This window comes from Apodemus sylvaticus, chromosome 21 (assembly GCF_947179515.1).
Source record: "Apodemus sylvaticus chromosome 21, mApoSyl1.1, whole genome shotgun sequence".
In the NCBI taxonomy this organism is placed as follows: Eukaryota; Metazoa; Chordata; class Mammalia; order Rodentia; family Muridae; genus Apodemus; species Apodemus sylvaticus.
Window position 1 is genome coordinate 1,878,903 of NC_067492.1, and position 13,728 is coordinate 1,892,630.

The 13,728-nt window shown below is 40.7% G+C and overlaps 1 protein-coding gene across 8 annotated transcripts in view; it reads right to left on the minus strand.

The window, feature by feature from the left end:
- Pard3 (par-3 family cell polarity regulator) overlaps positions 1–13,728 on the minus strand; it is a 548,938-nt gene that overhangs the window by 144,876 nt on the left and 390,334 nt on the right. For all 8 annotated transcript variants that reach the window (XM_052166623.1, XM_052166619.1, XM_052166621.1 and 5 more), the window contains one exon: positions 2,403–2,639. In XM_052166623.1, the coding sequence (XP_052022583.1) occupies positions 2,403–2,639 (237 nt within the window). The remainder of the gene's footprint in view (positions 1–2,402; positions 2,640–13,728) is intronic.

Consider the following 13,728-nt stretch of genomic DNA (forward strand, 5'->3'; position numbering starts at 1 on the left):
GGGCTTGTCATTTTGATTGTTTCTAACATCGTAAAGATTGAGGCTTTATCCGATGTATGGTGGTCCTACACAGGACTTCAGTCCCATTTTATCTTTATATGTATTTAAGTAATATAACCACAATGATTTACAGCAGCATGGCAGTAACAAGAGATCATCACCTTTCCTCAGAAAATGGCTTCTACGCTATCCAAGAGTGAATGTCTTTTCTATATAGCTTTCTCTCCAAGGAGAAAGACAATGGGGAGATGCCATGTTCCCAAGCAAGTCCATATTCACTAACAGGTGGGTGAGAAAGGCACAAGGGAAGGCTAGTTCTAAAAGTAGCAACACCATTAGTCATTAATGGATATCTTATTCTCTGCGAATGTAGCATTAAAGGATTAGCTAGTGTCTGTGATCTTTTGTTTTTTCTGCAAAAATAAATCATGGCCCTCCAGGTTAAGGCGAGGGGCTTGGAGGAAAGCAGTGTCAAAGGTGTGATTCAGAAATATGTACTGCTTGGCATGACTCCTCCCTGTAATGTGGACTGTGGGTGGGCATGAGCCAGGGGCCTGTTTCAGACTGGGATTAGCAGAATGGGGCATGGAGACTACAGGTCTAGATGCTGTAAACAGGAGTGGGGAGCACTCTGAATATGATAATCCCATTTAAGGTCTGGCAGAAGGCCTCAGGTTAGATTTCAGCTCTTGGAGCCCTGGGGATTAAGGCAGGTGTTTGTGGCAATGACAAACAGGAGGATCCTCTCTGACTGTAACTGCTGTAGGCCCTTTCCCTGTTTTTCTGATTCTCAAATTGGTTTGAGCGATATGCAAATAATTAGTTTATCTGCCATCAGCAATTCCTTGGCCATCTTTTTCTAGTCCCCACCCGCCCCCCCCAGGAGTCACTAGCAAGCAGTGCTAGTATTTTGGTGGCCTTTCACTCCAGAAAGCAGCTTCAGAGGGATGCCTTTAGATGGCACTTAACCTTCTGCAGACAGCTTCCACAATCATGGCAGAGATGAGACAAAAAGCTTTTAAAGAAAATGTCACTGCCACTGATGACAACTTCATTCTTGGGTTCTGACATTCCTGAGTGTATCTGTTAAACACACATAAGCCTTCTGGGGGACACAGGGAAGAGGCAGGAGTGACCCCATGTGTTCGTGTTAGAGGAATCACTCCTTAGAGCCAATGTTAAATAGATTTTCTGAGATAATCAAGAAAAATGTAAACTACAGCAGAGGTGCATGGTCAGAACAATCTCCCTAGTATGCACTACTTTTAAAAACAACGTTTCTTTCTGTAATTGCCAGAAGTTACTTTCTGCATTTGCAAGACTGTTACTTGCTATATGCCAGTTAGTAAAGCAAGGACTGTTGAGAATCCTGTGGCAAGGAATCACAACCAGAGTCCCTAATTGTGTGTCCTGCACAGGTCTCAGAAGCCAAGACCTACTGGACCAGCATCAGTCAGGAGTTTCTTGAAACTGAAGTTGGACTCCACCCTTAGTCTACGGCATCAAAATAGTCAGTATTTCAAAAGCCTCTCAGGCGAGCCTAATGCACATAAATGCCTCAGAAACACTGCTTTTAAGTAAAGCCATTTATAATTTACAGAGCCCAGCTGCCACAGTGAGCGATAAGCGACTCTCATAACACGATTGGCGTATTGTTTATGACAATAGTGTGCACATGTTTGATATGAAAGGAAATGAGAATTATTCTCTTCAAAGCTAAACTCCATATGGTGTTTGAGTATATAAAGGGAGGGGTGGGAAAAGATCCATCTAAGATTGTTTCAGCTAAAATCTGAAATATGTATATAGCCATTTTAAATAAATACACCAGCAGTACATAGAGCCTTAATAAGTATGCTTACAGACTCACAGATCCAGTTAAATGTTTAAATAACTAGAGAACCACTGCAATACAATCAGTATTCTGTCTGCTGTTCTGAAGGCTAACAAGCCTCTTGTAGAAGAGATGCACTATATTTTATATTTACTAATTCTTTCATAGTATAAAATTATGCCACTTCAAAGTGGGCCTTCTAAGTCATAATCCAAATGAATGTCGCTGCATTTAATTCTCTCATCCAGAAGCCCTTCTAGCTAGACAAGAACACACAGCTAACATTTGAGCTTGACTCTGATCTGAGCTATATAAACGATAGACAGGTCCTCAAGTCAAAAGGTGATGAAGAGCAGGGTGAGCTAGCCTAGAACTGTTAGGAAAGCACTCAAAACTTCTTGCAGCTCTGTTCGCCACTGATCTGTGTCAAGTTGATAGCTTTGAATATAATGGCATTTTGAAGGCTGTGAACAACCAGCATTTCACAGTGGGTGCTCACAATCTTCTCCCTTGTCCAGAACCAGCAGAGAGCTGATGCAGATGCAAAGCCATGACTGCCAGCACCTACCTGTCTCCAGGTTTGGAGCTCCGAGGTTTCTTTACTTGTGCATACAAAGTGTCCATCAGGTGCCCTTCTCTTGGGCTCTGGGGTCTGGCATTGAGAGACAAGCAGCCTTCATAGGATGACATGCCCCCATACAGCAACTCGTCATCACAGCCAAATGTCCGATGGAAATCTTGGATTTCGGCATAGTCACGCTCTCGGGCTTGCCGCTCCCTAAATTCTCGAGTTTTGGCTTGAATTCTGTAAAAGGAGAAGAGTGCTGGAGCTGAAGCAGGAGAAACAATTCCTTTTCTATGAATCGAATACAGGAAATTTCAGGCTCTGCTGTGAGATGCACTCTGGTTCCTGCAGTTATGGGGGAGGTGGATCATGAGTGATAATTTGCACACATTTTAGATTCCCACGTAATGCTGTAAACACTAGGCAACAGAATCATCTTGTTCATGTCCGTATGACTCAGTGATGAAGTGAACTCACACTGATTAGTTGGCATGAAAACTTAGTACCTCAGAGATAGCTCAGCAAATAGCTTGCTGCTGAGGACTTGAGTCTGATCTCCAGTATCAATTCCAACATGGTGGCAGGTACCTGTGATCCCACCTCAGGAAAGACAGGATGATTTCTGGGGCTCACTGGCCAGCCAGTCTAGCAAACCAGTGAGCTGCAGTTTCAGTGGAAGACCATGCACCAAAACATAAGCTGGAGAGTGATGGAGAAAGGCATGTTGACCTCTGGCATTTTGTATGTATGTGCACATATGTGACTAGACACACGAACATACCTACAGTCAACTGTTTTTTTTGATTCAACTTGAGGTCTGCCCTATGGGTAAAAATCATTGCCTGTTATAAACCTGATCAAAGGCCTATGGCTATGAAAGTCATAGGTGTGACAAGGGACTCTTCTGTTGTTTTATTAATTTGGTGTGGTCTCAAACTGCTTTTAGATACTTAACATACTCATAGTCTACTAGGGCATGACTTCTGATTTTTTAAGTCAAATAGAGATTAAGGTTTTAAAAGTTACATATATAGACTGGAGAGATGGCTCAGCAGTTAAGAACACTGGTGGCTTTTCCAGAGGTCATGAGTTCAATTTCCAGCAGCCACATGGTGGCTCACAACCAGTTGTAATGAGATCTGATACACTCTTCTGGTGTGTCTCTGAAGATAGCCACAGCATACTCATATAAATATGAATAAATAAATTTTTAAAAAGCTACATATAAATTACCTAACCATCTATAATCTGTATATGTATAATGAATACATATTATTCAAAGAAAACCCATACAGATACGAAGCTCTGTGAAACTTAGGAATGAGCGCAAACATCCTATTGTGTCAATGGCAGGGAAATCTGAGATTAGACACACTGGATTTCATGTAAGGTTTTCCATACAGAATGAAATCCTGGGGTCAAGGACAGAAAAGTCATCCACAAAATAAAGTTCTGAAATTAAAAATTTGCTTGCACAAATGCTAAAAACAGACCTTAAATGATCATTTTACTGATTTAAAGATTTTATTTTTATTTATTTATTTATTTATTTATTTATTTTTTAACAGAGCTGAGGACTGAACCCAGGGCCTTGCGCTTGCTAGGCAAGCGCTCTACCACTGAGCTAAATCCCCAACCCCAAGATTTTATTAAATGACTTGGTACACAGGTCCCTTCAGATTATATTGATATAATTTATGCTCAAACTAAAAATAATTCTCAGTTAAATTTTGATAATTTTTGATGGGGAAATATTTTCATCACAGATTTATGAATTGAATTGTTTATCTAAAAGCAACAGAGGAGACCAGGCAAGGATGTGGGGAAAGGTCCCCTTACTAGGGTATGGATGGTTGTGAGACTTTGAGGAAAACACAGCAGAGGCTCCTGAAACATTCAGAATCGCCATGCATATACCCAGCAGGCCAGCACAGGCATAACTCCAAAGGAAACTAGACTTGGACATAAATTCAGTGGCTTAATATCAGCCTTATATTCCAATTCTGTACCCCTGTGTTGTTATTTTCCTGTGTGTATGGGTGCCCACAGGAGCCAGGGGCCTTAAATTCCTGCATTCTTAGCCACCCAAAGTGCAGGTTGGGAGATGAACTTATGTCCTCTGCAAGACAATATTCTCTTAGTCACTGAGTCATCTCTTAGAATTGTCTTTTAGTGTTTTTAAAGAGAAAAAGTGATTTGCTAAAGAGGTAAGTACCAAAAATTTCCACGGAAACCCATGTGTTTACTGCAGTACTTTTTACAATCGTTTTGAGGTAGAATCAGCCTAGGTGCTCAAAAATGGATATATTTGTAAATAAAATGTGGCATATAGACACAAAGGAGTAGTACTATTCAGTGGTATAAAGAATGGGATTCTATCTGTTAGGGTAGTGTGGATGACGTAGAAGGACATCATATCCAGTGACAGAAACCAGATGCCCAGTCAGACATCTCTCAGCAGTGAGTCAAAGCAGTAGGTACCAGAGGCTGGAGCGGGGCTGTGTGGGATATGGGGAGAGGTTACAGAGAGGTCAAAGTCATGACCAGGAAGGAAGGCCAGAATCTCATTTTTGCAGCACAGGGCTGTGACCTCATCTAGCAGCAATGTACACCTTAAAGCAGAGGCAGGATTTGAATGCAGGGTTTGTGAAGATGGCAACAGTCACCTCCCTGATCTGATCATTACACCATGTTATGGGAGTAGCAAACTGTCCCCCCAGCCATATGTATGATCACAGCAAAACAAAATTGTAAAAATAAGCAAAGACTTATTTCTGTAAAGTAGTATTTTAGACTCATTTTAATGTCATATTGAATTTACCTTTCTTCATATTTGAACTAGACTTCTGTTTGCATAAATGATGCCTGAATATATATTGAAAAGAATCCAGAAAGGGCATCCAAATCATATGGAGACAATGCCAAAGCTGTGCACGCACACATACCCCCATACCATACACACATACACACACACACACATACACACACATACATGCACACAGACACACACAACATTCATACACACACACAAAGGGACACACCCACAGACACATGCCCAGAGGGGTTGGAGGGGAGGGAGAGAGGGATGAAGAAGAAGAGAGAGATAAGAAAGCTAGAAGCCAGTATTTGTCATGTACATAGAAGCAGAATCCTCAACAGAGTATTAGTAAACACAATTCAGCAATCATACTACTGAATGATGATTGAATGGACTCATCACAAGAAAGTGACTAAAGAAAGTCATATGATTCTATCAAACAATGAAAAAAAATTGGCAAATTCATCCCCACCAGGAAGAAAATATTACAGTAGGACTTCCTAAGCTTCATGAACGTGTTTCTCCAATCCCCCCAGCTTCCTTCACATAGAGTGGAGAAAACAAATGAATTCTTCTCCTCAGTAAGCAGTGACCTTGGCACCCAGGACTCTCCATCATCATTCCGCACAGGGCTCAAGTTCTTGACAATTATACCAGCCTGGCCAAGGAAATGAAGAGCACGCATGTAGGAAACGAACACACACACATCTTGTTTCCAAATGACATGGTCTAATGGAAAATACAAAGGAACGTGCAAAAACCTACAACAACATAGCAAGTCTGGCATGTGACAGAGAGGAGGATCCACATGTAAAGCCCCAGGAGGTAGATGGCGAAGTGGTTCTAGTGACAGAATACTTGGCTTGAATACATGAGCCTTGGATTTAATCCCCAGAACAGTTTAACCTGGGCATGGCAGGATACCAGCATCTGGGAGGAGTCAGGGGGTCAGGATTTTCAGGGCATCCTTGGCTCCATCTTGAATTTCCAGCCTGGAGCTAGGTTACAGGAGGCCTTGTTTCAAAAGAAAACAATACCAAACTCCATTGAGCTCTGTGTGTGTGTGTGTGTGTGTGTGTGTGTGTACACATACACATATACATATATAATATAATAAAATATATAGATAGTTTGTGTGTGTACATGCCACAGTGTATGTGTACAGGTCAGAGGACAACTTAAAGGAGTCAGACCTCTTTCTTGGTGGCAACTGCCTTCACTGACCCCACTGAACTTTATACAGCAGAAGGAAGTTTAAACCCTGAAACTAAAACCCTAATGCCACTTAGAATCATTTTCTTTAAGTATATAGGTACAAACAAACAAAATACTGTTTTATAGATAAAAATGGAACAAAGTGCGAACGAGGGCCAGTGCGGTGAAAAGGATGTGTTGGAGCTGAAGGAGATGAAACACCATCTGAGGAGCAGAGAGGTCTCTTGTTCTCACAGAGGAAACATTCACTGGGAGAAATGGCTGATCCTCCCAACAGTGATTCACAGGCTCAAGGGAAGTCCTATAAAAACTCATCAAGATTTCTATAGCTACTGATGAGATTATTTTACAGTCTATTTCAGGCTGGGGGTGGAGCCCAGTGCTGGTCTTTATCTAGCATCTGTGAGCCCGGACTTTGATCCTTAACATTATTTGCATGAAAATGCCACATGCAGACATCCAGGAGGAAAAGACAAAAGTTAGAATATACCAAGGTGAAAAGAGCCTTTAGATAGGGATGAACCTTGAGGGTCTGTTTGACAGGATTCAGAATCCTTTGCTCAGATCTCTCAGATCTCTGGGTAAGGCTGCTGTGAAGTTTCTAGATTGGGTTAGAAGAGGAGACAAAACACATTCTACAAGTAGATAGCAGAACAAAGGGAGGTTAGCTGAGCACCTGTATTCATCACCAGCTTCCTGGATGCAGATAGGATGTGTCCAGCTGCCTCACACTCCAGTCTTCCCACCACAATGTTTTCCTCCCTCGGGTGCTTTTCTCTGGTATTTTATGGCAGCAATCAAACAAGCAATACAAGAAGAATCACACTTCAGAATGTGTTTTCCTAATACAATAATGTTGGAGGTCTACGGTCTGTCCTTCCAACAAGCCCACACAGTCTATATTATTGCTACTGGAAGTTCAAATAGCACCTGAAATGCCCTTGTGTGTCAATGGATGTGGCTATTTGAAATTAAAAGTTCCTGCACAGCAAAGGAAACTACTGGCAGAGCACACAGACAACCCATGTAATGGGGGAAAATCTTCATAGCTACACTTCAGACTAAGGGCTAGTACCTAGAGTTTACAAAGAATTGCAGAAAGTAGACACCAAATAAATAAAGCTCCCAGTCAACAAATGGGTTAATGAATTTAATAGATTAATAGGAAAGGAAAGGAAAGGAAAGGAAAGGAAAGGAAAGGAAAGGAAAGGAAAGGAAAGGAAAGGAAAGGAAAGGAAAGGAAAGGAAAGGAAAGGAAAGGAAAGGAAAGGAAAGGAAACAGAAAAGAAAAGGAAAGGAAACAGAAAAGAAAAGGAAAGGAAACAGAAAAGAAAAGAAAAGGAAACAGAAAAGAAAAGGAAAGGAAACAGAAAAGAAAAGAAAAGAAACAGAAAAGGAAAGGAAAGGAAACAGAAAAGAAAAGAAAAGAAAAGAAAAAAGAAAAGAAAAGAGAAAAGAAAAGAGAAAATTAAAGAAACCCAAATGGCCAGTAACTGTGTTAGAAAGTCTTCGGCATTCCTAGCCACCAAGGAAATGCAAACTAAAACTACTCTGAAATGCCACCTCACAGTCAGAATGGCTGTCACCACAAACCTAACAACAAATGTTTGAGAGGATACTGAGAAAGAGGAACCTTTAGTCACTATTGATGGGGTATAAATTAAACTGTGGAACTCAGTGTGGAGACTCCCCCTAAAAATAAATATAAAACTACCATTTGACCCAGATATTCCTCTCCTGGAAACATGCCCAGAGTTCTCTACCCTAGTATAGACATATTTGGACTCCCATATTTATTAGTGCTTTTACTACAGCAAAGATGTAAAATCAACCCAGTTGTCCAACAGCAAATGAATGGGTAATGAACATCTAGTACATATATAAGTTGGAATGTTACTCAGCTCTAAAGAAAAACAAAAAAACACAACTGGTAGGAAAATGGATACAATGTATAAAATTAAGGTCACCAAAGCTGAGAAAAAACAAAAACAAAGATTAAAAACAAACCAACAAGAAACACCAGAACTGCATGGTCTCCCTTATATGGAGATCCTCTCCTATAATGCATGTACATGTAGGGGTAGGAAGATTCTTCCTCTCCATTATGGGATCTGGGGATCTAGTTCATGTGTTCATATTTGTGCAACAAGTGTTTCTAGGTTGAGCCTTCTTCCTGGCCTGGTTTTTCGTATCTGCAGCCAGGAGATGGACGTATTTAATGTGCCTTGCTTAGCATTTTTTGTGAAGATCCTCTAAAAAGGGCAGCACTTGACATTTGGCAGGACATCAGCTCAACCTTTCCAAGATGCTTTCAGTTCCCAAACTCCCTAGAAAAACCTTAATCTCCAAGTCACAACAGGACCTTCTTGGAGATCGAATATGCTGAAAAGTTAGACATTCTCCTGGGAAAGTCCTAGATTCTAATAACAAGGTTCCCATAGAATATTCACAAGAGAAATAGTGATATGAATTCTAATGTCAATTTAGTAAAGTAAAGAGCAGATTTTTATTACATTCCCTTGTATTTAAGAGCAATTATGATAGTCAAGGACATTATTACAAAAATTGGTTATTACTGGGTCTCCAAAATGAAAATGCTTTATAGATGAGAGATAATTTTATTCTTTGCATCATTACTGTTTTTTTTCCTCTACTCAGGTTCAACCAAAAAAGAAAACAAAACAAAAAAGAAAAAAAGCTAAACAATTATCAGGAAGAAAGAAATGAGACATTTCTTTAACTCAGCAGAATATTAATCTGAATCTCAATTATTACACATCTAACAGCCATTTTGCTATTATGTAACATCTGGTCACTGTAAGATAATCATCTCATCAAAGGCCGTAGCCAGGGGTCCTGGGCATTTGCATAAGTCAGTCTGTTTCTCATGGTGCTGGGGTGAAATCCAGTGTCCCATACATGTTAGGCAAGTGCTTTGCAACTAAACCATTTCCAGACCACCCCTTACTCTGTCACACATTTGAGATAGGGACTGGCTAAGAAGTTTAGGCAGACCCCGCGTTAGCAATGCTCCTGGCTTGGTCTCCCAAGCGGGGGAGGCTGCAATCCAGCTCTGCCATGCCAAGTCTCACACTAAGTTTGGGAATCTGATGACATTTTGGTGGGGGTTAAAAAAAAAGAAAAGAAAAGAAAAAGAAAAGCAAATATAAACAGAGTTGAAAGCTCTGCTTTTAGAGCCTTCAAAATTTAAGAAGAATGGCTTAAGCTGGCTGATAAGTGAATTATACAACTGGACACAAGCCTCAGTTCACTAAAAGAGGGAAGACCCAGCCCTTGGAGAAGCTCCCATCAGGAAGAGAGCACAGCATGGACTTCCTGCAGTCCTGCATCTGTATGCCACCCCAGCCTTCCTGCACATTGCTCTCTATACATTGCTGATGAGCCTGAATTGGAATGTTCTTTCCAAACTACATAGAAATTAACATTTATTATGGGTTGTACTCCTTTGTATGTGTGTGGGTGGATGCTGTGTTCCTCTGTGTGTGTGCCAGCTCAGGGATGAACCTGTCAGGTGACTTTTTTAATCACTCTCCACCTTATTTTTTGAGATGGGATCTGTTACTGAGCCTGAAGTTCACCAATTCAGCTAGTCTAGGTATCTAGTGAGTGACAGCAATCCTCTTGTTTCCACCTTCCCAGCACTGAGATTTCAGGCAAGCAAAACTGTACCCAGCATTTAACACGTATACTGGGGACCAAACACAGGTCTTCATACGTGTATGGCAAGGAAGTTCACCCATCTCCTCAGCCTCAGGCAATGCTTTCAAACTGGCCAGCTTCTTAGAAGGGTATCTTTGTGGGGTTTTTTTTTTTTTTTTTTTTGAAGCATGTGATACTATTTGCGAAACTTATCTCAACCACTTTTGTTCTTTATTCAACTTGGTAGTCATTCCATTCACTGGATAACTAATTCTGCAGTCCCACGGAAACAATGATTTGCCCTCTATGAGCCAACATGGAAAGTTACTCTTTTTTAATCATCTTGTTGTCACCTGTGTATTTTAGCCACAAAGTTCCTTTTCTGCCCTTGCAGATCATGCTGATGATGAAACCCCAGTGTTAAGGATACTAGCACACTGACATGTGGACGGACTATGGTGACAGAGATAAAGGATCTGGTCAATGATCCTGACTTTCCTCTCCAAGCTTGTTCTGGGAATTAACAAGGAGGCCTCTTGTGCAAATGGCACTGGGAAGGTGAGTTTTTAAAACATCAGTAACATACTGGGTGTGTGTTTGTGTTTGTGTGTGTGTGCGTGTATATATGTGTGGAGGGGAGGGGGTGAAGAAAGGGAGGAGGAGAGAGACAGAGAAAAGAGAGACAGAAACAGACAGAGACAGATAAAGACAGAGACAGACAGACAGACACAGAGACAGACACAGAGAGACACATACATAGAAAGATTCGGAGGCAATTTTCAAGCAAAATGAATTTTTAAAAAAAAATCATAAGCGGTCTGAAGATGGAGCTGAGTTAGTAGAGTGCTTGCCCTGAGTTCAAAACACAGTGGGTCCTAATCCTAGAACCTCATAAGGAGAGTGTGATGCTAGACACCTGTAACTATAGCATTCAGAAATAGAGGAGAGAGGATCACAAGTTCAAGGTCATCTTCAGCTACCAGGAGAAATCCAGCCCAGCCAGCCTAAGCTGTGGGAAAGCCTATCAAATAAAAACAAACAAAAGACAAACTCCAAAAAAACCCAAATCAAGTGACTCCCTTAATTAACCTTTAAAATTCACTCTTGAAGTCTCTTTACCACCAAACTTCCCCATGGAAAGGGGCTTTGAGACATTCCTAAGTTATATCTGCATGTTATATATATTCATTCTTGGTAGAGAAAAAAAATATTTAGCTCCGGGGGCAAAATGTTTTCTATGACCAAATAAGAATATCATGGTTTCTTTAGGAAGCTTTAAAAAAAAAAAAAAAGCTATTATCTTGCAGCTGAGCTCCTAATGGTTCCAGATGGTCACTGCTATAAAGAATACCCCTCTATTCTTTTATTGGGACCCTGAGGTCACAAATTAGCTCTGAGATGTAGGGGTTATTCATGTTTCTGAACAGTTAGGTTTTGTTCAGCCTTATCCATCCCATTTGTCTCAGGCTAGCCTTTAGCAATAATGATGGCAACTGGTGACTCCCAATGCAGAGGGACAAGCAAGCCTCTCCTGCTTCCTGCATCGCTGTCTACCCTTCCTGCTTGCAATTGCTCGAGCTTTACATAACTTGGGGAGCTATAGCTATATCAGCTGACACCCATAAAAACCATCCCAAACTCTTCCCTATCATTTAAGTTCCAGGAAAAAAAAATGTAAAAACCAGTTAAAACTTTTTAATCCGATTTTGAAGGAAAATAACTTATTTTTGATTTATTCTCTTCAAACAAATATTCACACCTCTCTTTTTGCAGGAAAAAAAAAAAGAGAGAACCTTTTCTACTTTTCCGTTACAATAAAATTGCATTGAAGCTACATAGCAAAAAATACACAAAATAATGTAATACACTAAATAAAGTGCTAAGGTAAATGCTGTTCCTGCTGTCACTGGATTCCTGCTAACTGTCTCTCTTTGGCTTGACGTCAATTAATGATTTCCATCCCAGAATCTGTCACAGTACCCACCACCCCTTTCTCTAATTAAAATGGATGATGTGTGGTGGGAACAAAGCACACAAGATTTCTGTTCTTGTAATGTTTCTATTCAATAGTATTTGTGCTTTTTACAATAAATGGCTTTTAGCACTAATTGCGGTAGAGAAACATGAAGAGAACATGTTTGTGACTGAGCACAGTCTTTATTTATCCAGAATAGGTACAAGGACTAAAGCCAGAATGGTTAAAGTCTACAGTGTTGAAATCTCTCTGCTACATGCAAAATGACCCTACTTCCCAAACAGAGGGATTCGATACAGGGAATCAGCCACGGGGGGTGGAGGGTTGAACCTTGGGCCTAACGAATGCTAGGGACATGCTCTACCACAGAGCAATGTCCCTGGCCAAGTTTTTATTTGTTCCTTTGGGATAGGTTTTATTAAATTGTCCAGGCTGTCCTTGAACTCACTCCAAGCAAGCCTTGAATGTGTGCTTCACTTGCTTTGCTCTTTGGAATAACTGGGATCAAATACCTCAACCACCAAGCCTGCCTGTCTGATACAATTAAAAAAAAATTAAGAAGAGTTTAAGAAACATAAATTGGCCAATGGCCTTAGATCAAATAATTAGTCAATTCTTTTGATGCTGGGAATTCAAAGATTTCATTCATGCTAAACACACCCCTACCACTGAGCTATACTAGAGAGACACCTTCCCTAGGATTTCATTTATGAGGCAAGGTCTTATGTAGCCCCAGCTAGCCTTAAAGTAGCTATGTAACAGAATATGAAGAATAACCTTGAACTTCTCCTCTTCTTGCCTCTACCTCCAGAGTGCTGGGATTACAGGTGTGTGCCACTATTCATGGTTTATGCAGCTCTGAGGATCAAAGCCAGGGTTTTGTGTACCAGGTAGGCACTCTGTCAGTTGAGCACATACCCAACCCCCATTTCTAGGAGGGTAGGACAGGGGACCTTGACCTATTCATTGCTTTAGGCTCCCACTGGAATTATGAGTATGAGCTACCTAGTCCAACAACCTTTAATGAGTTTATATATTTACTTGTTTGTTTATGTATGTATGTATGTATGTATGTATGTATGTATGTATGTATGTATGTATTTTAGTGGTGGGATTGTAGTTCAGTGGCAGAGAGCTTGCTTGGCATGCAAAAAGCCCCAAGGTTTATTGATAGCACCACACACACACACACACACACACACACACACACACACACACACACACACACGAGAATGCACATAAACATGTGGTTAATATTTACAAAAGTAGAATATATTAAGGTTAGTGCAACAGAAAATGACTTGAAAACATTTCGGCAGCTTCATATTATGCAGTTGCTGGCTTTTTTGAAGATGTCATAGAAGATCTTAGGATCAAATGCATCTCTTGACTCATTTGCTCCAACAGACTGTTCCAGAAGTCTTGCTCTGCATTTTTCTCTCTCTAATAACATCAGTGTTACTGAAATTCATCAAATAAAGCCTACACTGGTGGAAAAATTAAACCCAAGCTACAGGACAGTGTTTTGGTTGCTGTGTCAGTGGCAGGACAAGATGTGTGCAGGAATGAAGCCCCACTAAACCAAGGCCCAGGCTCAGAAGAACAGAGTTCATGCTCACCATTAGAACAGACCAGCCTTTTAGGGATAACATTCAAACATC